This window comes from Xiphophorus couchianus, chromosome 11 (assembly GCF_001444195.1).
Source record: "Xiphophorus couchianus chromosome 11, X_couchianus-1.0, whole genome shotgun sequence".
NCBI classification, from domain to species: Eukaryota; Metazoa; Chordata; class Actinopteri; order Cyprinodontiformes; family Poeciliidae; genus Xiphophorus; species Xiphophorus couchianus.
The window spans coordinates 17121394-17148723 of NC_040238.1; the positions used below are offsets into that span (position 1 = coordinate 17121394).

The 27330-nt window shown below is 38.5% G+C and overlaps 3 protein-coding genes across 9 annotated transcripts in view; all 3 read left to right on the forward strand.

Annotated features, from left to right (window-relative positions):
- Positions 1 to 1883, forward strand: part of cfap54 (cilia and flagella associated 54) — a 26504-nt gene extending 24621 nt beyond the window's left edge. Inside the window, exons 55-57 of the mRNA XM_028032193.1 lie at positions 143 to 289; positions 389 to 509; positions 1322 to 1883. Of these exons, the coding sequence (XP_027887994.1) occupies positions 143 to 289; positions 389 to 509; positions 1322 to 1461 (408 nt within the window). The 3' untranslated portion in view covers positions 1462 to 1883. The remainder of the gene's footprint in view (positions 1 to 142; positions 290 to 388; positions 510 to 1321) is intronic.
- A 498-nt stretch (positions 1884 to 2381) lies between these two features.
- On the forward strand, positions 2382 to 15790 carry LOC114153567 (dixin-like). Of its 7 annotated transcripts, none has more exons than XM_028032197.1 (22): positions 2382 to 2642; positions 3367 to 3493; positions 4607 to 4732; positions 5131 to 5362; positions 6194 to 6295; positions 8598 to 8698; positions 8778 to 8881; positions 10242 to 10325; positions 10445 to 10489; positions 10571 to 10624; positions 10756 to 10806; positions 10889 to 10993; positions 11154 to 11207; positions 11318 to 11392; positions 11773 to 11844; positions 11958 to 12023; positions 12495 to 12644; positions 13615 to 13678; positions 13775 to 13871; positions 14072 to 14180; positions 14429 to 14508; positions 14586 to 15790. In XM_028032197.1, the coding sequence occupies exons 1-22, from the start codon at positions 2580 to 2582 to the stop codon at positions 14593 to 14595; spliced, it is 1971 nt and encodes a 656-aa protein (XP_027887998.1). In that variant the 5' UTR covers positions 2382 to 2579; the 3' UTR covers positions 14596 to 15790. The 7 variants fall into 7 exon arrangements, with proteins under 7 accessions (XP_027887998.1, XP_027888002.1, XP_027887995.1 ...); XM_028032194.1 differs by having other exon boundaries at positions 2383 to 2642; positions 3364 to 3493; positions 14586 to 15742; XM_028032195.1 differs by having other exon boundaries at positions 2383 to 2642; positions 3364 to 3493; positions 11321 to 11392; positions 14586 to 15742.
- Positions 15791 to 16964: 1174 nt separating this feature from the next.
- On the forward strand, positions 16965 to 26045 carry dlat (dihydrolipoamide S-acetyltransferase (E2 component of pyruvate dehydrogenase complex)). The gene is made up of 14 exons (XM_028031783.1): positions 16965 to 17210; positions 18813 to 18914; positions 19021 to 19145; positions 19251 to 19407; positions 20145 to 20271; positions 20417 to 20610; positions 21640 to 21769; positions 21866 to 21933; positions 22937 to 23050; positions 23338 to 23445; positions 23561 to 23679; positions 24623 to 24785; positions 24872 to 25008; positions 25098 to 26045. Exons 1-14 carry the CDS (start codon positions 16965 to 16967, stop codon positions 25225 to 25227), a joined length of 1920 nt encoding a protein of 639 aa, XP_027887584.1. The 3' UTR covers positions 25228 to 26045.
- Positions 26046 to 27330: the final 1285 nt, after the last annotated feature.

Here is a 27330-nt window from a genome sequence, read left to right on the forward strand (position 1 = left end):
GTGCACCTTGAGCGCATAAACTACAAATTAGTCACATCTGCGTTTTCTTTTTTTCTTTCACTTTATTGGTTCTGTAAATTCTGTCCATCAAATGGGACTATGATAAACTAAGGTTCTCCTTATATCTATATCTGTTGTTTAGGAAGCAGTGAATCTCCTGTCAGGACAGACATGTATGCCACCTGGGTCTGTTTTGACTCTTGCTCGAGCCACGTTGTTGCTCAGTGACCTGAAAAAAGAACAAAGCACAACACTTCTCAAACTGACACAGAAACTCTTGGAAAAGAAGGTACACATAAAATAAGATGAAGCTCACTATGTATACATTCTGTCATTGTACTGATAGGAGGGAAATACATACAGTTAACCTCTTGACCTTCTGTCTCAGCTGTGCCTGTTTGATGAAAATATAATATGGCTTGATGGAAATATACGTTTCTCTCCACCCGGACCCAGAAACATCTACCTCCCTTACCTCGACATGCTGAACAAAATTACTATGAAGATTGGTAAGACATGAACATGCATACTGTACACAGGGCACAGGCAGCTATCCATCAATTCATTTTCTTTACACCCTTGTCCCTAGTGGGGTCTGGAGGGGTGCTGGTGCCTATCTCCAGCGAGACATTTCGGGCGAGAGGCAGGGTCACCCTGGACAGGTCGCCAGTCTGTCGCAAGGCACACAAGCAGCTAATTATTTGTGAATTTTCCAATTAAAAAGCTTAAAAGAATGACCATCTCAGAGAAACACACAAAACTAAGCCCTTTACTCATTTGGTGCTTTTTGCGAACCCAGTTGTAATGTCACTTTTATTGCATATTACATAAAAGGATGTTTTAGCCCGTACTTTAACAAATAGCATACTAGGTTTCCTAATAAAAACTTGTTAATGCTTTTGTCTCTATTTTGTGTCTTGTTGTATTTGGGAAGTATCTCGTTGAGTCCTGCATTTAAAACATTAACTGCTTTCAACAAGACTGATGTCTCTCAGAGTAGTTTAAATGAATTATGGTGCTAACTAAGCTGAAGATAACTTTATTTTTTAAATAGCTTTGCGGTGTAATTCCAAACATAGTATAGTTATGGCATGATTTCTTTGGTATGAAATACCAGACAACACAAGATAGGATGCGCTCCTTGGTGAGATTGTTTCAGAAATCAAACAATCTGTCTGCCATTGTTCACTAGAAGCTATGAAGCCCACCAGTCTTTGGTAAGATCTTGTAAAACTACGTAAAACTAGTCCACATAAATTTGCAGAGTTGAAGAATTAACCTTCAAAATTGCTGAAAAATTGCTCTGCCTCCTTTGTTACAGGTTCAGTCCTGAATGTTGGCAATGTGGAAGGATCAGCATTTGTCCAGTCATCACTGTCCACTCCCATGAAGAGTCAGCACCCATCTGATAACACTGAGAAAGATTCTCAAGCAGTTTTCCCTCCAAGCCATGAAAGCTGATGAATGGCATAGCTTCCATTAGACTTTTTGCCATTTTGAGAGGCAGGAGTTTTTGCTTCCCTTTGTATAACCCATGCTGCGTTTCATTACAGGGTTATCTTTGTTCTGTATTACAGCAATACAGTTATAAAATACAAATACAATTTGTGCTGCTAAACAACAAGACTGCACAATCCTAATTTCAAGAATTAAAAAATTTACTTGACTTAAACTTGATTTTTTTTTTCTCTTTACCTTTAAGAAAATGATTTCTTTCTTATTTTCATTCCTAAATTTTTTACATTTACTGTGCTTTTAAAAATATTTGCTCCCTTGCATATTTATTTGTTTTTGACCACACCCTATTTTGAGATAAGATAGAAATGAACCAACTGAATACCTGCTTCATTGGTAGTTGATAAATAAAAGCATAACACAATTAAGCAAACTGATTTTTTGTGATTTTCTTTAGGTAAATTAATATCAGACGAGCTTGATGTAAGTGGTTAATGCAAAACGGTTAATAGGAGGCAGTTACTTTTTCATGAAGGACAAGTTGGCTTTCATAATTTTTTTTAACTTCCTCATGTTATCCTTGTACAATAAAATATTTTTTGATGATCTGACATTTGCGAGAGAAAAAAATAGAAATCTGTCAAAATTTCTACTATTTTAGAAATAGTAGAAAGATAAAGAGTTTTCACAACTCTTTATCTTTCTTGTGCAATATTTGATTAATTAAATCTCACTAAACACATCCTTTTGCTTATTTCATACATTCTGTGCATAAAATACCCAAGAATTTGCATTGGCTATCTAGATTTAGGTGCCAATCCTCCTCTGAGAGGGGGCGTCAATTTTCCCTGTATTTTGGTAAATAAATTCAAAATATGAATTCCGGTCGCTCAAGTGTTTTATTGTGAAACGTCACCGGACGTGGTCGCTGTTACCATGGCTGACTTGATGGCAGGTCTGCTGTCCAGAGTAACGGCAGCCTGCTCGGAGCCATCAATTGTCTGGCTCAACCGACGTTTGTTTGAGTCCGGCAGTGGTTAGTAACGGGGGTCCGCCCGTTGTTCAGGCTAGTGCTGCGACAGTTAGCTGGTTAGCCGTGTTTAAATGGAGTTTCTAGTTAAAAGATGATCGCTTCACTCTCAAGAGGAAGTTTGCTGGATGAGGTTCTTCATGGGGGCTACAATGAGGTAACCCAGCGTTGCTGATTCTGTTTGGTAAATTTGCTGAGCCAATTAGCAAGCGGACGTTGCTTACATTTTCAAAGCTTAGAATCGCGTGCGCGTTCCTTTATACGAACAATTAAAATAAGTTTAGTGTTTTTTAAATTATTATTTAGATATGTCAATCTTGTACATGCGAGTAACATCGCGAGTGTAAATGTTTTCTTCCAACCAAAAGAAAAGTTGATACGAGACTTAGTAATAAAGTATTGATAAAGTCATCTATGATTCTAAATGTATAATATGTAGTTGTTAGGGTATATCCTTACTGGAGCTCTTCAATCTTACTTTAGCTAAGGAAGCTCAATAACACAGGAAGCCAAACCTGAAATTACCTCTGCTGTGTGTAAAATGTGCGCCTTGTTTGTGATGCATCCTGATGACAATGGGCTGTCACATGAAGCATCAGTAACGATCAAATTTATTAAAGCTGATGTGTTGAAGGAATATTTAAATCAGGAGTAAAACTTTAAATAAGGGAACTGCAGGAGCGAAAGCAAAATTGAAATTATTGGAACAATAGGCTGACCTTCCTCGCCAGCGCCCTCCCTCTGCTCTGTCCTAACATAAGCAACAAAGGCTCTTATTTGCCTGAGCTTCATGTGGCCCCAATCACTAAGCCCTGCATCTGTGTGTATGTGTCTATCTGTGGTGTGTTGGATGTATGCATCTGATTGCTGACTTGCAGCAGCAGCTGGCAGCATATGTTTCCTGGGTGAACTCTCAGCTGAAGAGGAAGCTGGGCCTACAGCCCATTGGAGACCTCCGGCGTGATCTTCAGGATGGCGTTGTGCTTGTTCAACTCATAGAGATTGTTGGTAAATGTACACAGATTCACACATGTGCTGATATACAGTACCACATGCTGAAGTAACTCAGTTGGGGAAAAGCTTCAGCAAAACTCATCATTGTTTTTGGTTGGATCTGTCTTAAATGATGTAATTTTCTGTAAATCTATGAGATGAGCAAAACAGTTTAGAAAATTTAAATCTAAGTATAGTGGTCCCAAAAATGTCTGCTTATGTCATTTTTAAATGGTCAGAATCATAATTTCTAATTAAGCTCAAGCTTTTTGTTTTATATGTCCAGACAAGCATACACCTGTGCTGCAATTTGCAACCGTTTTTCAAAAAGCACATGGTATTTGCTGCTCAAATCGTTCATTTATTATGGTCCAAAAACATTTGTTGAGCTCATAAAATCTGAGTGCCTTTCAGGCTTTAAAGTTTTTCTTTGTTTAGAGATTTTGAAGTTTTGTCTAATAGAAAAAATAGATTCGCTTTTGCAAACGTCACAAGTTTTTGGACTTAAGACAATCAAATAAAATCCAGTAAATGGCCATTACCGTGACTGCTGAAGTGGATGACACTATCTTCAGTCATCCACTTCCTGATCTCCAGTATCTCCAGTATCTGGAGTTTGAGACCTGTAGCATAGCATTTCACAGACTACTTCACATGAAAACATCAGCAGCAGAAACAAGGTGTTAGTTTACCAAACACTGCAGCAATGAGTCAGATGTACACTGCTCAAAAAAATAAAGGGAACACTTGAACAGGTGTTTAACACTTAAAGTGTTCCCTTTATTTTTTTGAGCAGTATATTTTTAGAAGCTTAAGGCTGTCCTGCAAAAACTCCTGTGTGGACAAAATGTCTGTTGCTGTCAAGAAAAATTGACGAGAAGGAAGGTAGTGTGCTGTTTTGATGCATTTTTAAGCTACTCTCTTTTCAAGGTCACAGAGTGCACTCTTTTTTTTCCTTTTGGTTGTCTTATGTTTTTATTGAATTGTCAGAATGGGACTCACATTTGGTAAATGCCTTTTCAGTCACTTGGATTTTGTGAGACGGAAGTTTTGATTGGGACATGATCACATCCCTCAACATAAAGTCCCTAATGTTCTTTATCTGTGCTTTTTTTTAAATTATGGCAGCTGGTGAGGTTCTACAGGGAGTCTACACACCTTCACTGAACAAAGAGGAAAGCAGAAAGAATGTGGAGGAAGTCTTAAAGTTCATTTCCTCTAGAAACATACGCATGCCACGCATATCTGCAAAAGGTAAAAGACAAGTAATTATTTTTACACAATGTTTTTTACACAGCTGTTGTTTCTATATATCTAACCTCACTGACTGTCAGTTTCAGTCATAGACATGCCATTATAAGATTATCTCACCTTGTCTGTCTTCTTTCTGCTTTGTTCTGCACATACACTTGGTCTCCTGTCTTTGGACAATAATAGAAAAGCTGTTATTGTTGTATTGTGCTGGTGGAATGCGGTGAACAAAAACTAATTTCTCTGATAAGTTATTCTGCTTGGTCTCCCCGCTGAGACTGAAACTGTATCTTTTGACCAGGCTTTTCGTAAGGAGACCATTTACCAGCATAAAAGAAAAACAGAAACATTTTTTATGGTTGACAGACATCTGCATCACAGGCTTGGTTTTGGGTTTTTAGACATCGTCGATGGGAACCTGAAGTCCATCATGAGGATTATTCTGGCTCTGGCAGCCCATTTCAAACCTTCAGCCAGTCAGAGGGCTGCAGCTTTAGGTGGGAGGAGCTTAACTAGAGGAAACACAACCCACAATCCTCTCTCCACGGTTGCTTTGGCTCAAGGGGCTGCTGCTGCTCTGGCATCTGCCCGCCTGGACGCCTCACTGCCAATACGTTTCGCACGCATCAACAGGTATGCCAGTGTTGTTGACTGTAAGATAATCCCACATTGTAAAGAGAAACTTTTAGGAATGCCTTAATGTACCTTAGTTGCTTTTGGATCACTATAACTTAAATCTTGCAAATCTGTACATTAGTCTTAATTTCGATTTGAGGTCTGATGAACTTGACCTTCTGATTTCCTCCTGTCTGTCTTCAGCCTGTCTGTCTTCAGCTGTAGATTATTATAAAAATAATCTATAGCCAGTAATGATTATCAAATGATTATAATGTGACTATGACCAACACAAAAATGTCTGACACCAAAGTAGACACAAAAAAGGGCCTATTTTCTCTTATAACATTTTTCATTGGTCACGTTTAGTTTTTTGTCAACGTTCTGTAAAGTGGCCTTGACTTACCTGGTGTCTTTATATAAGCAGCTTAAGTAGCTGAAGTTGCAAATGCATCCTTTCTGAATCATTTTATAATTTCTCAATTATGATCATTCAAAATCAGCTATTTTTTTTTTTTTAGATCACCAGTTAGATCATTTTAACTCTAACTGGTGAGCAAAAAAAAAAAACTACCCCCCTGTAATTAGTTTGCCATAATTTGTTGTTTATCCTGGTCTGTTTGAGCCTACACCTACTTTGGCTTTAGTCATCTAAACCATCCAGATACAGATCTACTGGGTCTCAGAGCAACATCCTCAAAGGATTTGCTGACCTCTAATGGACAAACAAATAATATCAATTGATTATCCTCCATTTGAGCCGAGGCTCATCTTTCTTATTTATAGATGATGAATCAGACAGTCCTTACACATAATTGGATTATTTTTATTTTGCGTGTCGTCTTCTAGTGGCTGGGGGTTAGATGGAAAAAGGAGCATATGTGTTCGTGCCCTGGTCCAGCAGTATGAAAGAGGAGTCACAGATGAGCAGGAGAATCCTCATCTCGGCAGGTAATTTGCTTCAGCATAAAATCAAATTACTCTTCTAAGAAACAATTTTCCACTCTGTAGTCATTCCCATTTCTCATTTGATTAAAACAACCATGGATGATGTCACGATAAATTCGTCACAATAAGCAATTAATTTTTCTTTACTTCATTTTGTGTTGAGAGAAGTAGGAAACCTAACAGTCAAGCACCATATCCAGGGAATGAAAAGCTCTTTGTAGGGGACTAATTGTCTGACTGCAATTTAAAACAGTCTAAATAACTACTTGTGACAAAAATTATAATTAAGTAAAACGAGTTCTGGCAGCAATCAGGTAGTTGTTGTACCTGCACTATCATAAAAATGCAGTCATATCTAGCTTGTAGTAGGAAAAGGATTTTAGCTGCATCGACTGAAATTATTTTCAAAGTGAAAGTCCTAAATTATTTTGAAGTATTTCAATCCCAGTCAACTACAGGGCTAAATAAGAATGATTGACCTCAAATACAATTTCTCATGTTAAGCAATTAATTGTCATTAAAACATTTTTTATAAGAAACATTAAAATTATCTGAAGTGCATTGAGGCAAAACAGTTCTTGGATTTAACAGAAAAAAATAAAAATAGAATTTTATTTGCTGTAGTCTTTGACACAGAATTATTGAATGAGATTAAACATAGTTGTGAGCAAATCTTGCAGATGTGAGCAACAACAGCCTAAACCCATCAAAAGAATATATTTAGTTTCTTTGTGACTTAGAAAAGTGTAGAGGCTGATTTGATTGAAGTTAACAAACATGGCTCCTGTTTTAAAGAACTTTGTGCTACTTTAAAATACATATCTTTTGTTTGTTTTACCTTTGCTCACAGTTACTTTTTATTTTCCATATTTGTCACTTTTCAGACCCTAACCTCAGACCATGTTATGTGGTTCATTATTGTCTGTGTGTGTGTGTGTGTGTGGGTGTAGGGTGTGTGTGTGTGTGTGTGTGTGTGTGTGTGTGTGTGTCTGACAGGGCATATGACTTTTGTCTTTGTCCCCTAAGCTTTTATCTTGGTTAGATTTGTGTGTGTTTCCTCAGAGACATCTGAGCTAACCACAGGACTGATACTTGAGAAAAAGAAATGATTTGTCTTTATTTTCTGCAGTCACATGCTGGTGTGAAGTTTTTTTTCCAGCGTTTTACCCGTCGTGAAAATAACGGGTGAAAACCAGTGCATTTATTCCAAGCTTGCTGCCTTCTTAGAGACCATCTCAGACTCACTATAACAATCCTTTATTAGATGTTTAGGTTAACAGGGAGATACTGCGCAATGCCAACTGTATCGGTTGCCTTGGTAACTCTTGGCTATCTGGAGGGCAGGGGGCTTGACAGCATACAGATACAGAAATTGTCATGAGTTTCTCAAGATCCTAAGGGCTAAAACAGAGGAAAGGAGTGAAGAGTTTTGTGCTGGCCGGACTGTCTGCAGCCCACTATGGGGGGAACCCAGATTAAATGGTAAGCCGAGACACAGAGGCTCTTTGACTTTCAAAATTTTAAGCAACTTTAACTCGGATAAGATTGAGTTTAACTAGTGCCTGTGGCTTTTCCATGTTATGCTCTTTTCTGTATGGTTTGTCTCTTTCTGCTCTTACGTCCCCTCATTTATAAAATATATCTTTCAGCAAAAAAAAAATTATATTTATGCAAACTGACTGCAATCAAAGAACACAATATAACATGCAAAATGACTACTAACTTGTTTTTTTATATTGCATTTGCAATACTGATAGAGTCTGGTTTGTGACATGCCTTATTAATTTGAAAATGCAGACTGTAACACAGAGTGGTGTTCTAGACTGCTTTCACAACATTCAGTTTGCCTGTGGGCATATTTTGTCAGGTTTGTTCTGCATTGATTGGTACGGTTTTTCAATCCTCTGGCTAAAAGCTAACAGAATTGCCTTTGGCATCGGTGAAAATATGCACATCACAAACATGATTAAAGCCCCTTCTCTCTGAATATCGCATTGAATTTGACTACAGCTTATTATTTTGTCCTTATAGTTGCTGTGTTGATGGGTTACTTACTGTTTTCACAATTGATTCTCCTTGAATATTTCACTATCAAGTGGTCCACATGCACCAAAAGGGGTCCAGAGAAGTTGGATTGGTTAGGGCGCCGATGCTAAACCTGTGACCGCCTGCCAAATTAAGCAGAAATAAGTTACAAAATCAGAAAATTCCACCACTGGGGATAGACTCGGATACTGCCAATTCATTTGGCCAATGAAACATTTACCAATAGATAGATTAATTAATGTTTTTTGTCTCTCGTGAGCCTCAGCTCCGTCACTCCACTGCCGTCACCAAGAAGTCAGCAGAGCAGCAACTCTGACCGACAGGCGCATGACAGCCTGCAGCAGGAGCAGGAGAGCAGCGGTATGGCCTGTCAAGCCTACAGTGAGCATCAAAACACATTCACTTGGCTTGTGTAACTCATTTATACGTGTGCTCGTAGTGGAGTCATCTAATGCTGTAGTACAGATGGCACTGGAGGATTCTCTGAGTGAAACCTTGGAGAAGGAGGTTCAAGAGACACGGAAGATGGTGTCTGCCCTACAGGTATGGCGACGAGGATGAGGCGATAACATTCCCTTCTTTTAACAGTATTAAAAGATGAGGAGGATTTTATTGTTATCATGATAAAGGTGTCAATTAGTACTAAAGTTATGTTGATTTACTCTTTTGCATTAGCTGAAACTAACTTGTTTCCACATTGACGATGAGATGTTTAAGCCTGTTGAGAATAATAGTTAACAGTTGTTTATATACCACAATAGTCCATCTGTTTTTTTTCCCTCTGATTTGATACGTTTCTACACAATTCTTGATTTAATAACGCAGCTCTTATCCAATAATTTCACACTGTAACCATAGAACTGCAAGAATGTGTAACATTTCTTAAGATTTATCGATCTTTTATTGCAGTAGCTAAATCTCCCACTGAAGGTAATTTATGTCATGAAGGGGAAAAACGTGTTGCAAAAAAACTGTTTTTAACACTTTCAATTATTATTTAAATTATTATATTATTCCTAAGTGATCATGATGTCATGCACTCTTCCAAAGCATCATATACCCATTGTTGTATATGGGTATACAACAATGGGTATATTGTTGTATACCCATTGTTTACCATTCTGAACAATGGGCATAATATTTTCTTTTATATATCTTTTGTTTGAAGCCGAACCCACCTGGAGAGTTTTTTGCTGAAAAGCTTAATTTTACTCTCATGTGACGAAATCACACCGTTCTAGTTACGGCCTCGGCTCTGCAGGTTTATATTTATGATGGTAGAACAGAAAGTGGTTTATTTTTTCTTCTTTTACTGCCATACAACCAGTGGTCATCCATTGTTGCTATGGAGGTTTTGGTCGTCCTAAGGTGCAGCTCGTTGCAGCAGTTTTCTACCAGTCTGTGATGGCAAGAGAAACATGGTGCCTTGTCTATTCTGGAGGCCAAAATCTAAGAGAAATAGACATCTGAATCATTCCCTTTAGCTTTAAGCCATTTAACTAATTTGATATGTAGACTATAAAAAAAATACTACCTGGATTTTTATGTAATGGTGAAATTGTGCCTCTGCATTAAAAGATGGAATTATTTTAATTTCTTCAGCACACCTTTACCAGAGGTGCCAATTAATCTGGTTGGCTTTATGAGGAAATTCAAACATAGTGAAACAAAAAACAAAACATTTTTTTGTTTTACTGGAAGTGAAACAAAAAATGTCATGTCTGAAACCTAATTGTAAAACCTTCATCTTTAGCTGTTTTTTGTTTCATTTGCTTGGTTTTTGTATATTTTGCACAAACTTAACTTCACTTCAAATAAAGGATAGTTTGTCAGCTAATGGGTGAGTGGCTTCACCGCAAAGTACAAATTGGTGTCACATGTTAGACTGTGGGTGTTTTTCCAGTCTCTGTTGCTGCATGGCTCTCTCCCTGAGGATGAACAGGACGTTTCTTTGACATTGGAGCCAGTCAATACTGAACAACAGCTGGTAGGTTTTAGTTTACTTGATTTATTTGTATTTTTTTAACTGTTGATTTGATTTTCTGTTTGTCTGACTCTTTTCGGTCTCTATTCTGAATCTCTTGAGGTTTTTTGTGCTCGCTGCAGATCACATTACTTTTTCCTGAGCCATTTGAGTATGTGCGTGCTTGTGTATGTCACAGAGCGACACGGATATCAGTTTCCTTTTATTCTCCCTCTGTTGTAGTTCTCACACACCTTTTTCTCTTCCAGATAGTCACTCGCAGCCGTTTGGATCAGAGTATGGAGGAGGTCACAGAGCTGAAGGTACACAATACGTTATCTTTTTTATGCTAATATTTTATTTGTTTCTTCTGTTAGGAACAAGATTTTTGTAACTACAGACTGCACTCTGGCATTAATGTTTAATGCCTTATGTTCTTTGCTCCTCGTGTTAGAGAGAGCTGTTGCTCTGTAAGCAGGAGATCAGAAACCTGCAGGCAGTTAAGGTGAGTCGAAGCAGCATTTTTTTATGTTTTAAATAATTTTCCGATTCAGGTCTTGACTTTGTGTTTGGTTCTTATTGTGCAGGAAGCCCAGCAGCAGAGGCTGTGCACTCAGGAAGCATCTATACTGCAGATGAAGCAGGAACTTCTCCGAGCTAGCATGACGAAAGATGAACTCAACATCCACCATGTAGGAAATACATTCAGGCTTCTCTTAAAAAATTCTTCTCCCTTTTCTTAATTGTGATCATGGAAAATCATTAAAACACTGCACCTAAAATTGTTTCCAAAATGGTATTTATGAATATTGTTTAGAAGTAATTCTCCTTTTCTGTAATGATGTGCTGTAGGCAGAGCTGAAGTGGAAGCTGGAGGAATGCAACAGGCTGTGGGGTGAATGCAAGGTGACAGGCTTCAATACAATTCATTTTGTTTAATTAATCTTGTTTGTCAACATCAAATGAGTTTGAGTAGAATAAAGAATCTAATATGTCTTCTCTATGTGGCTGGGAAGCAGAAGGATGTCGGCCAGAAGGACAGGTTACTCCAACAGTTCAAACACAAGCTAGAAGAAAGCCAAAAACTCCAGGTATGTTAATTTACTGGATTGAGGGGTGAAGTGAACTACTTTAATAATTCAGACATTATAACACCCTGCTACAAAAGTTACAAGTTTCTCAGCAAAAGTAGTAATGAATCATGCATAATGGCTTGAGGGTCACTGGTAGGGCTTTGAACTTTCATCCTGAGATTTTTAGAGTAGAGTTATGCATGAGGGACGTCATAAAGTTGTTAAAGCTTGATGTTTCTCAAAATGCATTTCATTTCTTCCTCTTTAGAACTGTATGTCAGGTTTTAGACATGCCAACATCTGTGAAACAATGAACGGGGAGACACCAGCGAGTTATTTATGGGCAATCTTCATACATGAAATGTTCCCAACTTGTGGTCATGTGACTTTCTTTATAGGCTGAAGCACAGAGAGAGTTGGAGCATAAAAATGACATGCTACAGGAGCTAATGAGTAGAAATCTGCAAGAGGTAAAGCTGTTTCTGTGTTTTGCTGGGTGTTTTTTTTTTCTTCTTCTTCTTTTTTTGCTGCCATGAAGAACACACCCATTCTACCTACAGCTATGTTTTTTTTTCTTTATCAGATTCCAGTCAGCGCAGAAAACAATGGATATTCTTACTCTGGAAACCCAACTCCTTCGGTGTCAGGTGTAAGTATTATTTCTCTTTCTATCAGCTGAATACTGGATAGATTTACTGTATATATCATTTATGTCATATTAAGGTTGACATGGTCCTATTGCCCATCTCATATCAAAATTTTGTTCTGTGAGCCACACATGTTTTTACATCTTACAATCAAATAAGAAATCTTAACATGGAACGGGGAGAGGGAGAATCTGCTGCTCTAATCTGCCTCAGGTGGTAAGCACAAACTTATGAATGTTTTGGACTGGATAGCCTCAACCAGTTAGAGAGAAAATCCCCAACACACACTTTATTGCTCAGATGAATGTTGCTAATTGTCACTTTTTTTTTCTGAAATACAAATCGCATGTGACATAGAAACACTCACGAATGGCTCAACTTGCATGATGTGCAAAGACAAAGTGATCTGTCCGAGATGGGTTCATGGTGCATTTTCACTGGGCTGAAAGTGTGTTTTGGTTTTGCTCTGCCAGCAAGCGGAGGAGGTCCAGCTGCTCCGAGACGCGCTGAGGAGCCTGCGGAACAACTTCAGAGACCACGACCCGCAGCACCATACACTAGACACCCTGGAGCAGGGAATAGTGTCACTCATCGACAGACTGCATGTTGTGCATACTCACAGGGTATCACATCTTCAAACAAATGTCCTGGTTTAGGAAACTATATTTGAAAAGTACATTTCTGGTAAAAGGTTTACATATAGATGCATATTTGTTTACACTCTTTTAAGCTTTTAAACACGGCCCATTTCCAGTAGGGTTGAGTTTGGTGCCCTTCCAGAAGCATATTGTTGGCCCGCTTCTTCCATTCCAAAACCACTTTCGATGTGCGTTTGGGATCGTCGTCCTGTTGGATCACCAAATTATCCATGTTTTCAATATCTAGCTGTCAAATTGAGGCGATTTTGAAAAATTTATGAGTGAACTTCCTGTCTTGTTATTCGATCCACCTTTCTCAGCTAAAATCCATTGCTGAACAACCCCTGGACATTATGGTACCACTGCCATGTTCAACAGTAGGCATATTGTTAGTAGGTTAAAGCCTCATCTTGACCAAAATTCTCTTCACCTAATGGCATTTGGCTTATCTGTGTGGGCAGTTGTCACTCTTTTAGTCAATAGTAATTCAAACTTGAATCCATTGTGGAAAGCTATGCTAGTGTTGGAACAGTTTCCAATTCATAGAAGACTTCAGCTTCAGTTGTTAATCTGCGAGTAACTGTCTGGGTCAAATGGTTGAAATTGGGGTTAAATGCAATATTCCAGCAGGATGACATATAATAGCTTCATTAATGACCTCTCAGAAAAACAGACATCCAGCTGAAAGTTTGTGGACTGCTTTCATATTATTATTTTTTTGTTATTTTTCATATATGCAGCCTTTTCATAACGACCGAAGCCATCACAGTTACGTGATTGTGCTATAAAATGGCACTTTGTCCCTGGAAAATACACAATACAGCCGTTTATGAAAATACACAGTAAAATCTAACACAATGTCATTGATTAATGCATTATTATGCACCGTGAAAAAAATAATGTTTTTGAGAGCGATTTAATTACACTCTGAATATTTTTTTCTTTCCATCTGTAGGGCAGAGGGAAATCACCGAGACGGAAAGGTCAGCACACAGATTTGGACTCTTGGACCTCCTTCCGTAAGAATCTCTACTCTGTAGAGTCACAAATTGTGATTGTGACGAAACATTTCTACCTTAAAACTTTTCTCTAACTGAAACTGCTGTTTGCTGCAGAGAGTTGTCAGTCACAGAATGGTTCTCCTTCTTCTACAAAAATCCTTTACTTTACTGGAAAATCCCCAACACCCTCCATGATCAATATTCCCAAGAGGTTTGTGTCTTTGTTTGTTTACAATGAAATATATGTTTTCTTTAATGCTAAGTAAGAAAATATAGCTTCTGTGTACCATTCGTCAATACAACTGATCCTGTGAATGCAGTACAAATAGAACATACAATACGCAAAATGATTCAAAATGTCATAAAAAAACGAGAAAAAATGAATTCTTTTTCTTGACATGCGTTATGCAGGCTGGGTGAAGTAACTCTGAAGGATGTTAAGGAGGCTGTTGATCGAGAGGGAAACTACAGGTACCACTTCAAGGCTCTGGACCCAGAGTTTGGCACTGTAAAAGAGGAGGTAAGTCTAAGACGGAGAGAAAGATGACAACAGTGGGCCACCGTTTACTAATGATGGTGGCTGCATGTATTGGCACCCCTCATAAAGATGTGTTAAGTTTTAAAATATTTTTTATAATAACCTAAACCTTTTATCACTAAAGTTTAGTTTGCTAAATATTGTAGGGGGTTTAACTGGAAACCATCTGAATTTAGATGAGACTGAGACTGAGCATTTCAACAGGATGAAATGTTTCGGTTTTTCTCCAGGTGTTCCTGGATGGAGCAATTGTTCCAGGCTGGGAGGGAAAAATAGTGGCCTGGCTGGAAGAGGACCACGGCGATGAGAGGTAATAATCACTGTTGTGTCTCTCAGCCATTTTAATTACTCTCTATGACAACAGACTCACTTTCTTTTCTGTTTTAGACCTTTGTAGATTCAAGCGGAGCAGCTACAAAATATGCACAGTGTTGGAGACTGGACAAAATTAGCACATTGTTGTCAGAACATAGGATTTTTTGGATTATTAAATATGAACTGAATATCCCTGCAGTCTGTGCAAATATCTGACAGCAAGGAAATTATAAGACTCTGTGCCTTACAAAGGAAAACTGATTTTTATCATGTTCTTAATGCTGCCACACTATAACTGCTGTAGAAAAATAGTCGAGAACATTCTTTTGGACTAAGTGTATTAGAAACTACTGTACTGAGGCTCACATGGAGAATTAGTGGAAAAACAAATATTTTTCAGTTATTTATGCAACTACATTAGCTCTTGTTTAAAGAATATGAAATTATAAACTAATTAGAAAAAAAAATCTATTAGAAAACAACAATGTGTTTTGCTACTGCTTGGAAGACGGAATAGATAGGATGAGACAAAACAAATTTATAGGAATTTGCCTTTTTTTTTTTGTGGGACAAACCATTTTGTCCTAAAGTTGCAGTTTTGCATGCCACCTAGTGGAAATAGGAAGCATTTGCAGAGAACAGTTACAGTTGTATAAAGAAAAAGCCTTAAAGTATCTGAACTCATTGTCATTGGAAGAACACATGTATGCGCCCATGTAGAAATTTAGACAAAAAGGCCTCTTCCCATACCTAACTCCATTTTTGATAATTGTAGACTATATCTCTTAATATTTTGAATAAGATCATATTTATGTTAATGGTTTATTTGTCTAGAGATTTTTAAATAAAACAGCCTTTTTTAAGTGTCAGATTTTAATGTTAAGTCAAAGCAAAATTTAGTTCTTTAATAATTAACCATTCCATTAGTTATGTTGTTTATTTCTCTCTGTGGAGGTTTGCATATTTGTGGAAAATTGTGACTGATCTCTCACTAACAAGCCAGCTGAAACAAGTCGGTTTTGTGATCACATGTATTTAAATGCCATGACTGCATGTACAGTAAAATTGTACAATTTTCTGGTGAGACGGTATTTATCAATTTGTGGTGTTGAGATTTTTTTTTTTTTTTTTTTTTTGCAAAGTATGGATATTTGCATGTTTGGGGAGGAAAAAAACCTTTGAATGTTTCACATTTTGAAATAAAATTTTTGTATGCCGCTTTTTAATGTACATTTGCATCTATGATTCTGCTACTTTATTAATATTTTTTACCAAGAGCTGTATTGTGTTGTATGATTACTTGCATTTAAGAAATTCTTTAATCAGAGATTTTTTTTGCAACTTATTGTTGCCCAATTTATGGTTACACACAATTGTACTTCAAATACATCTACAGAATAAATAGGCTAGAAATATTTCATTTAATGTTTTATACTGTTATGTTTGAACTATTTTTACATTTGCTCATCTATGCGAATGAAGTGGTGCCTTGACATCCCAATAACAATAATCTTTTTATTTTTGTTATGTTAGAACCACACAGTCCTAAGTATTTTGGTAAGTTATATTGTGGGCCAACACAAGATGGTTCATAACTGTAAGAGTTGCATACAGTTTTTAAATTTAAAAAGAAATTAAAATATTGAGCATAGTCTGTTTAGCCCCTTTAATGCTGATACCCCTAATCTAGTGCAAGTACTTAAAGCTTTGAACATCTCCCTAGGCACAATACAGGGCAGCTGCAGGCATACTGAAACATGGTTGTTCACCTAAACTTATTGTAGTTCTGGAAGAGGGGGGACAAAGCCATATAATGTCCTATTTGCATTATGCTTCAGTCAGTCCATGTGTAGGAAAGAGTAAACTAAAGTTGAGTAACTAAAATTGATCAGAGAAAATGCATCAGATGAATTCCTCCATGTAGTGCCATTTTAACTTATTTTACGTTACAGCAACCTTCAATGTATTTTATTGGGATTTTATGTGACGGAACATGACAAAGTAGTGAATAATTAAGCAGAAAGAACATTTTTAGGTTGTGCTGTTTTGTTCTATGGGTATGCCATGTTTACTGCCACCATGTGCCTCCTAGTGGTATTGCAGTAAACTAACTTTACAGCTTTTCAATAGTTTATAGCGCACCAAAACGTGTTGTGAATATTATTTTTTTCAATTACTGTGTTTTGAATTCTACCTTCATTTCAAGCTTCGGAGATTATTGCAAGACTAAACTTTGGTGGCCGACATTTACGACACCTCCTCTAAAGACGTTGTCGTAAACTGCAGTCAACCGCAGCCGTAAAGCGTTGTGTTTTGGACTGGAGGAGGTCATTAGAAAGTGAGGAGGAAGGAGTCCGGGCACAGACTAACTCGGTGCCAGCTAGTTTCCGATGCCGATGTGAGGCAAATACATTATTTAACATCCCTGTGTAGTATTTCAAGCGCTGCGAAATGATTCGTTTAATTCTCCGGCTCAGACCGTCCGCCGGGTTCTCCTGTCCCCGTGTCCTCCCGGCGGGGCCTTCCACGCTCGGCTCTCGGTCTGTGTCCGTCACCGGCTGTCTGAGGCGGCTTCACTGCTCCCGAGTCGTTTCCCTAGGTTCGAGTTTCGGTCACCGAACGACTCTCCCGCGGTGTCCTCAGCTGGCCGGTGGCTTTCAGAGCAGCCGCTTCTACAGTCTCCCTCCTCACCAGAAGGTAAGGTTACCTGACCGGTTGCTATAGCACCGAAGCTCACGGTAGCAGCTAGCAGCGGAGAGCTGTCACACCTGTGTGAGTCGTGACGCGGCGTTTCTTTGTAATAGCTGGATTTAAAACCATCAAGTCGACGCAGCATTATGTCGGCACGAGAGTTTAAACTTTGTAATACGTTGTTTGTTTGTTAAAACGATAAACTCTGACCTTAAAAGTGGGGACGTACAGCGCCTTGCCAAAGTATTCAAACCCCATGTTAGCTTCTTTTTTTTTATTATTATTATTCTTAACATCACATAACATCAATGTTTTTATGACAGATCAACACAAGTTCCTATAGTAGTGAATAAGAAAAATGATATGCAGATTTCACTTTTGGTTATAAATAATGTACAAACTGTGGCGTGGATTTACTTCCACAACTGGTGTGCTTTTAGCTTCATTCATGTTTTAATGTAAACTGACCTGCATCCCTGCTGAAAAACAAAACAAAACAGAGAAAAAAAACATCCCCACAGCATGAGGCTGCTACCATCATGTTTCACTATGAAGCACTGCATGAATGATGAGTTTCATAGTGAAACTCATCATTCAACTTCAGAATGATGAGCTGGATTGATTTTCTGTTTATAGTATGTCCTCATCCATTTCCTTTGATTGGGCTGTTCCAAAAAACAAACAAACAACAAATTGCTTTGATTTCAACCATGTAGGTTTGAAACTATGTTTTGCATTGTTGTCCTGCTGGAGTTTGAACCTTAAGGCTTTTTTAATCTGTTACATGCTTTTTTTTAAGGTGCTGGCCATTTACATATATCATAGCTTTTTTGTAATAAATATTTTTATAAATATTTTGCGTATGGAAACATTTACATTATTCTGTGAGTTTCTGATGTTTTTATTCCACTATTGAGTGTCACTTTATGTCAAAAGTAACCTACCTTTTATCTAAATGCAGTGCCAGAAGAATCTGTGTTTTAAAAAGTCTGCTGTTCAGAAAGAATTCAGATTAATTAGCAGGGATTTGATTTAATACTTTTACAGAAAATGTTTTTAAGCATCAGTAGTTGGGTGAATCCATTCTGACTTAGAATAAAATCTTGATTTAGAAAAAAAATAACTGTTTCATTCGTTTTATTTTCAAATTCTTTAATGTGAAAGAGCATTCAATATCTGTTCTTTTCTTAATTAATATGTTATAAAGATATTTTAATATTCCAGACATTTTCAAGTGTTCCTGTTCTGCTTTTCAACATTCAGATTTTCTATTAGATAAATCATTTATTTTCTCTTTAGTGTAATGTAGGTTTATTTTGGGAAATCTCCCACTCTCTCCTGTCAGCTTCACAGCTGGCAGCTCTTTCTTATCTCTGCTATCAGATGTCACTGGACCCGAGTAGCCACCGTAAAGTCTGCAGATGTGATGAAATCGGACATGTGGGCCATTTTATTGAACAGTCAAATGAGGCGATGATGACGCTGCAACTCTGCTCACAACAGCTGACATTATTTACAAATCCTCCATGATGAGATTATTTTAACATGATGGGTTTTTTATGTGTATTCCTTTAGATGACTTTCCTGTTCTTTCTTGTCGTTCATCAGGTGGAGCTTCCTGCTCTCTCGCCCACCATGCAGACGGGAACAATCGCTCGCTGGGAGAAGAAGGAAGGGGATAAAATCAGTGAGGGGGACCTTATAGCTGAGGTTAGCTGCTGTCTTATTGTATAAATGTAAAAAAAAAAAAAAAAGCATTCCAATACAATCCAAAAGTATACTACATACTTCACTTTTTATTTAACCACCTTTGCAGGTAGAGACAGATAAAGCCACTGTAGGCTTTGAGATGCTGGAGGAGTGCTATCTAGCAAAGATCCTGGTCCCTGAAGGCACCAGAGACGTCAATGTTGGATCAGTAATCTGCATCACAGTTGACAAGTCAGTGCTCTGTATTTATATCGATTCATGGCAAACTTTCTTCTCATTCAGAAAATGACCAAATGAGGATCTAAATTAAATGTTTGTGCAAATTTTCTCCTCCAGCCCAGAGCTCATTCCAGCATTTAAGGATGTAACATTGGAGTCCGTTAAATCTGCTGGTGCTGCTCCTTCATCTGCAGCTTCTGCTCCTCCTCCTCTTTCACCTGCCACGGCTCCGCCTCCTGCAGCACCAGGCAGCTCTTACCCCCCACACATGAAGGTAGGTGTACTCTAACGTCAAATACCATCAGGTGTGCACTAACAAGAGGGTGAAAGGGACGTGAAACTTCTGTTTACAGTCACAGCTTGTGTCAGCTGAAGAGTCATAAGGGTGGATTCTCTGTATGTGACTCACGCTTCAGTGAAAAAGTATTCATACTCCTTGAGCTACTTGTGGCATTGGAATTTTTTATTGTCCAGTTGCCTTCAGATACAGATAAATACAGACAGAGAAGCACAGTAGACGGGACAGGAAGAAAGTTATTGAAGTCTTAAGCATTTTTTGGTTGTAAAACATCCCAAGGTTTGAATGTGTCACAAAGAATCTGTAAATGGGAAAAACTGCAACTTCAAATGAGAAGCAGCCGAGAACCCCATGAAAGCTCTGGAGGAGCCGCAGAAATGCACAGCTTAGGTGGGAGGGCGTCTCAAATTAAGCATTTGAGTTTTTATTCATGCCCTCCATAACTCTGGCTTTTATGGAAGAGTGGCAAGAAGCCGTACAAAAATAAACTTTACAGTTTGACAAGCTTTTGGGATGCTACTCTTTTTTTTTTTATTGCTTTCTTTCAACTTTATACTTTCACTGCTTGGTGTTTGTTTCACAAATGAAATACATTGAAATTTGTGGTTGTTATGTGGCAAAATGGGACTATTGAAGGGATAAGAAGTTTTTTCTGACTGATTACAAGGCTCTGAATTTGTGCTCTCTAAACCTTTGGCTGTTGTGTACTACAGATTGCACTTCCTGCACTCTCTCCCACCATGACAATGGGAACAGTGCAGCGCTGGGAGAAGAAGGTTGGAGAAAAGTTGAGCGAAGGAGATTTACTGGCTGAGATCGAAACTGACAAGGCAACTATTGGTAGGTCCAAATGGAGTAGGAGTCAAACCTGAATGGTGGGTTGGGTTGATTTGTACAGATGTATTAAACAAAATGTTTTTTTTCCATCTGTAGGATGTTTTTTTTCAAATTGCATGAAAATTTAACATCTCCTGTTTCTGCGCAGGCTTCGAGGTGCAGGAGGAGGGATATCTGGCTAAAATCCTGATATCAGAGGGAACTCGGGATGTTCCTCTGGGAGCGCCGCTCTGCATCATCGTAGAGAAAGAAAGTGACATCGGTGCCTTCAAGGATTACGTAGAGACCGGGGTGGGAGACGTGTCCATGCCACCTCCTGCTCCCGCTCCCACTCCTGTCACGGTGGGACATTCATAAAGTTTCTTCTCAAGCTGTGTTTACACGTGGATAAAAATCAACACATTTCAGTTGTATAGGTTAATTAGGGGTTGGCGATGTGAGAGCAAAGCACTAAGTTAATTAAGCAAGAGAATAACATTCTGCATCTTTGTAGAGAAAGTTATGAATACCTGGAAACATAAGAGAATCTGCTTTGAGTCAAATGATCAACAGGTCCTATCAAAACAGGAATCTGTCCATGGCTGTTTTTTGCACTGTGCAGACCCATCAGTTGTTAAATAGGTAGAATATACACTAACTCTAGTGATGATGATGTTGTTGTTTACCTTATAACAAAAATTAGGTTTCTTATTAGGCCAACCACTATGAGACAGAGCGCACTTGAAATCAGAGTCTTGTTTTATTTTGGTATTTTACTACATCACCCACCTTTCTGATCAATGCATTAAAACAAACCCAGGTTTCTCTGTGATACAAAGTGTTTTTGTCAAGTTGAGCCAATGTGTAATTGAAAGTAGATTGATGAGCGTTAATAGTAACTGGCTCAACTTGACAAAAACACTTTGTATCACAGAGAAACCTGGGTTTGTTTTAATGCATTGATCAGAAAGGTGGGTAAACAACAACATCATCAAACCTGATATTAGTCAGTTTCTGCAGCAATCTGGATAAGACCTCTCATGATTCAGTATTTAAAAAAAAAAAAAACTTTTGTGAAGTTATACAATAAAAAAAGTAAATATCAGTCGGCATCCTATATATGTATAATTTTTAATATGTCCAATAGTCCACTTCTGCATTTTTCTTCAAAGCATTTTTTGCCTCTCTTTCTCAGAGGTATTTTTAGTACTGATCAGATTGCTGAGAAATCTGACCAGTGATCATGTGCTCTGTTTCTGGTTGGGGTTTCTTACTTTTATTCACAAAAGTTTTTTTTTTTGTTTTTTTTAAATACTGAATCATGAGAGGTCTTATCCAGATTGCTGCAGAAACTGACTAATATCAGGTTTTGTTTCTGGATGTTTGTTGCAGGCTCCAGTTCCCAGTGCTGCTCCAGCAGCTGCCGCCGCCCCAGCAGTACCAAGGAAAGGCCGCGTGTTTGCCAGTCCACTGGCCAAGAAGCTTGCTGCTGAGAAAGGAATTGACCTGGCACAGGTCAGCGGTAGGTAACCGAGGCTAACCAAGCTAACTGTGGGCAACTTTGATGTTATTACAAAGAACAATGTAATCATGGTACTTTTATTTTGTTTTCATTCAGGATCTGGTCCTGATGGACGCATTACCAGGAAAGATATTGAAAGCTTTGTTCCACCAAAGGTTGCTCCTGTGAGTGAAGGCCAGCTTTGTTTGTTTAAAGAATTTTTTCTCTGCCTTTTGTAAAGCTTTATTTGACGAGTGTAGTTGATTCAAATTTTTTTCTTAATATCTATAGTATATAAATAATAATGAAAAAGAATGGCCAATAATTTAATCAGGAGTCGAGGTGACATCATAGAGCAGTAGGAATGAAACAAGGTTGATTATTATTTACAAAGATAAACAAAATTGGTGCTTAGATTTCAAACAAACTTTATCAACTTAAATTACCATTAATTGATAAAACATCAGTCTGTATATCCCCAAATTATTGATGACTAACTAAATAAATAAAAAATCAATTAATCAAAATCAAGCAGGGATCTGTAAGCTGCTGCTCTGGGGTGACAACAAAGTCCTGGAATTGTTTTCAAATCTAAAGGCATTGGAAGTGCTATTCTTTTGGTTTATGACAAAAAATGGATTCACATAAGAACTGTGCTTCTCAGTTTATTTCGATTGAGAATCTAAATAAAATGTCCCAAAGTCACTGGAACGTATGTATGCGAGGAAAGCACCACAACAAAGAGGAAGCTACAAAAATGACAGAAAAACATTTGGACTCATTTAGGTTTTCACCAAATAAATTTCGAGTTGAAACATGGCTTCAAAAATTGGAATCGAATTACGTTTACTGTAATTTGTTCAGGCATGCCTTAAGCGTAACGTTTCGCTCTCTCCCACAGCCTCTACAGACTCTAAACATATTACTGAAAATACAGTTTTTACACCTTTTCTGCTCCCTCTGTCTATTTTACCCTCCTGGTTATGCAGTAAAGCATTCAGTGTTGGAAAGAAAGATTGGATTTTAAACCAGTCAAAAAGTCAACATCCAATTTCGCTTTGATTTTTTTGTTTTTCAGGTTAGATTTTGGTATCTAACCTGTTTTTATTTGCTATTCTTTATTTTTTAAGTAACTAAACTGTTCGTGCCTTAATGGTTTTCTGCTGATTAAATCCTTTCCTCTGGCAGACTGCAGCTGCTGCTCCCAGTCCCACCGCTGTCGGAGCCGCTCCTGCAGCCGCTGCAGCTCCGGCTGCTCCAGCTGGCACCTTCACAGACATCCCCATCAGCAACATCCGCAAGGTGAGAGCCAACACCTGACTTCTACTCCCTCCGTGATGACTTTCCGCTCTGCCGGCAGCCGGGCTTTAGGACGGCCTCCTTCTCCACTGGCTGCGTTCAGAGCTTTGAAGTAAACACCCTGAGGAGGTTTCACAGCGATACTTTATCTGTGACCTGCGCTTCCACATTTTGCCTTACAGGCAGGCAACTACCTTTATCAGCCCAGACTGGATATGCACACCTCTTAACGTCTCTCTGTGATGAATTATGGATCAGAGCTGAAGTGCGTATATCTGTCTGTCCTCCAGGTCATCGCTCAGAGACTGATGCAGTCCAAGCAAACCATCCCGCACTATTATCTCTCTGTAGATGTTAACATGGACCAAGTGCTTGAACTTAGAAAAGAGCTCAATGAGGTTAGTGCAGCTTCTAAGCAGTCATGCGAGGTACTTTTTAAAAAAAAAAAAATTTATGCAACACATTAAATTACTGTTGAAATGAGCAAGTGAACATGCTGTCCCCACTCTGCAGGAAGTGAAAGCCCAGAATATCAAGCTCAGTGTGAATGATTTTATCATCAAAGCCAGCGCTCTGGCCTGCCTCAAGGTTCCTGAGTGCAACTCCTCCTGGTTGGACACAGTCATACGGCAGTAAGTAGAAACAAGAGTTAATTTTCGTTCAGATGTTGGCATTGTCATTACTTAAATGTAATTGAATTGAATTCCCATTTTAGCCGTCTGTTGTTTTAGTTAACTAAATTACCAAATAGCGACGCAACAAAGCAAACTGTCACCCTCCTAAGAGCAGAAAGTCAAAGATTCATACTTGCATTAAGGACATTAACCCTGAAATTGAACTGTTGTCTACAGTTTGTCAAACAGAAAAATGACACTTTAAAATTAAGTATATTTCTGAGGACTGAATTGTCCCTTTTTTCTTTTTTATTTTTGGATTATTTAATCCAAAATAATTTTTTAAGAACCGTAATATAAGAAAAGCATTTACAATTTTGTTTTCTTGCTTTCTTAATTTAAATAATTAAATTAAAAATGTAATTATTTATACTTGAACAGGCTTTTCCTGTTCCTAATGCTAAAAGTTGACGATTTTAAACATTCCTAAACCTCTCATACTAGAGATTAGCACAGCTAACATTGCAGAAATAATTTCAAGAGAATACAGAATCGATCATTCTCTCTTGAGATTTTCAAAAAGCTGCCAACATTTCCACATCCAACATTTTCTAATATGTATAAATTGGATGGTACAGGTATTTAAATAAAGGAAATTCATGAATCATTGACAATATTTGGAAAAGTACATTCATAAATTTCTGTGATTATTTTTAAGAGAAGATTTTTAAGGGTGAGGCACAAAGCTAATGTGTTTTAACATGCATAACAAATCCCTTAGTAACTTCCCTGTGCGTGCATTTCGAAATAAATGTTTTATCCACCAAACTCCTCAACCTTAATAAATCTTAATAAGCAAGTTAGAATTTGCAGCTTCATATTTGAGCCAGCAGAGGGCACTCTGATGCTTTTCTGGCTCAGAAACACATCGATTACGTCACTATTGACTGCTTTTCTCCAGGAATCACGTGGTGGATGTGAGTGTGGCGGTGAGCACCGCCAGCGGTCTCATCACGCCCATCGTTTTCAACGCCCACATCAAAGGCCTCGTCGCCATCGGCTCTGATGTGGCGACTCTCGCAGCCAAAGCCAGGGAGGGCAAACTGCAGCCTCACGAGTTCCAGGTGCATCGCCTTATCAGCTGGAATCTCATGATCTAATCATATCCATTCATTCATTAACTAACATTTATTAATGTTACGTCTTCTAGGGAGGAACATTCACAATCTCCAACTTGGGGATGTTCGGTATCAAAAACTTCTCGGCGATCATCAACCCGCCTCAGGCCTGCATCCTCGCTGTGGGAGGCTCCGAGAAACGTCTGATGCCCGCTGACAACGAGAAGGGGTGGGTGTCATGGCAACAGCTGCTTTGATAAAAACGAACAAAATGCTTATAATGCAAAGCTAACCCCGGTCACCCTGGCGGTTTCGCAGGTTCGACGTGTCCAGCATGATGTCGGTAACGCTGAGCTGCGACCACCGGGTGGTGGACGGAGCAGTCGGAGCGCAGTGGCTAGCAGAGTTCAGGAAGCTCCTGGAGAAACCGGTCACCATGCTGTTGTGATCAGACTGAACCGCCACAGAGCGGCGGCAGCGGGCGCAGAGCTCACACTGAGGAGCTCTGGTTGGCCCGGAGCCTCGTGTGACTGGCTGGCCTGCCATAAGGTCACTCCCACTTAGCCCGACGGGGGAAGAGGCAGAACTCACTCCTATTTCCTGTCTGTCCATTTCACTGTCTCTCCTAGCTTTCCTTCCTGTCACTCTCTTTCACTATTTTTATTTATTTTGGCCCCATCCTACGAGAGACCGGAATTAGGCTTTAGGAATCCTGGAAAAAAGACTTTATGTCGCTGAAATACAGAGAATATTTTACAAAAACAAATGTTACATGTCTCTCCACTTAGCATATTAACCCTAAAACCAGTGGGTGTGTGTATTTCTGCAAACTGTTATGTGTCGGGGTGAACATGGTAAAATATAAAATGAAATTGACAGATAAACGGGCCAAATTTACACACACACACACACACCTGCATTCAGTGGCCATACACATACAGTTGGAATACTTTATGCTTTTTCTGTGAGTTAAAACTACGGGGTGTGTATAATAATAATCACTGTGGAAACACACGGTGTTGTATATTTATGTATATGGTGTTGAGCTGTTTGGTTAAAGTAACCAAGTTCCTTAAAGACCTCACCATAGAAATGACAAGCTCGTCTAGCTCTGAGGGGTAAGAGACACGGAAAGATTTGACCAATTTCTCTCCATTTTGTTCTATAGTGTCAAACATTTTGTTGATCTTGCAGCTAAAACGCACAAACCCGGTGCTGGATGTTGTTCATAACAGCAAAGGAATAAATTGGGAGATTCTGACCTTCTGCACAGACTCTTTTGATTTGGCTCACAAGGATGAAGTCGTCGTTTTAACTGTCCGGTTACAGGTTCATTTTTAAGGGTTATTGAAACGTAAATTTATTTCAAGACAAAGTGATACATTTCAACAATTGTTCAGTTTTAATTTTGACAATTATAGGTTATGACTTCTAATTATAGGTTATAGGTCATGGCAAACAAAATACAGTCTCAGAAAATGAAAACGTATGCATCCTTTTGCATTCAATACTTGGTGTGTGCTGCTTTTTGTATCAGTGTTACATGGCGTGGATGTGGGGCAAGTCAGGTGCCAACTTCCTACTACCAGAGAAAAAAGAAACCAAGTTATAGAAGACCATTTCATTTTATCGTTTTCTATCTGGTGCTTTTGTGCCTCCCCTTTCTATAGTGACTGTAGGCAATATGACCCATATAAAGAAATACCTCTTAAAGGCACAGTTGGTACTTAAAAACCGTTTCAGGCGATTGCCTCGTGAAGCTGAGTGAAGAGAGTGCCATCAGTCTGGAAAGCTGCTATCAAACAACAGTTATTTACTGCAAAGCTTCACGTGTGTATGTCTGAAGTAATAACATCTAACCTAGAGAATAAAGTCAATCCAGTGACTAGAAAGGTGTGTTTTAACATTTCAGTACTTCTTTCTTACAGTATTCTACTCTATCCCAACAGACAATGGTTAAAAAAACAAAACAACTCTTCTCTGTGGACAATAGTACTGGGATACTAGTAGTAGTTCATGGTAGAGCTGAGCCTTGCTACGCACTGGTTGCTCGTTTTAACCCTGTTGGTAAAACTTTGAATGAAAAATGAAAAAATCTCCACATTTTTATTTCACATTCTGCTCTGTTGCCATGTCCGGTCAACAAGACATTTCAGATACTGTCTCAATTAGGTGACAAAGTAAATGCGCTGTATCTCCCAACAGTCAGGGCCGTGCAGAGACCTCTGGAGGGGCAAGGGCTCAAATTTAAAAAAAAGGGGCACAGTGAACAAAAACTCCATACAACAACATAGCAACAACCCATATTAATCAAGAATCTAATTACGTCCTACTATACCATTGCCATCATGTGGGGACAATGCAAAGCAAATGTGTATTTTCCCCAACAGGTATAAAGTTGCTGTTTCTGCTGCTGACAGTCCTGGAGGGCTGAGCTGATCTGAGACTGTAGCTGTTAAACAGACCAGAGGAGAGAAGGTCAAAGGTTATGAAGTTATGAAATAAGCTAATTTACTGCCATTTTACTAATTAAGCCCTAATAATATCTATT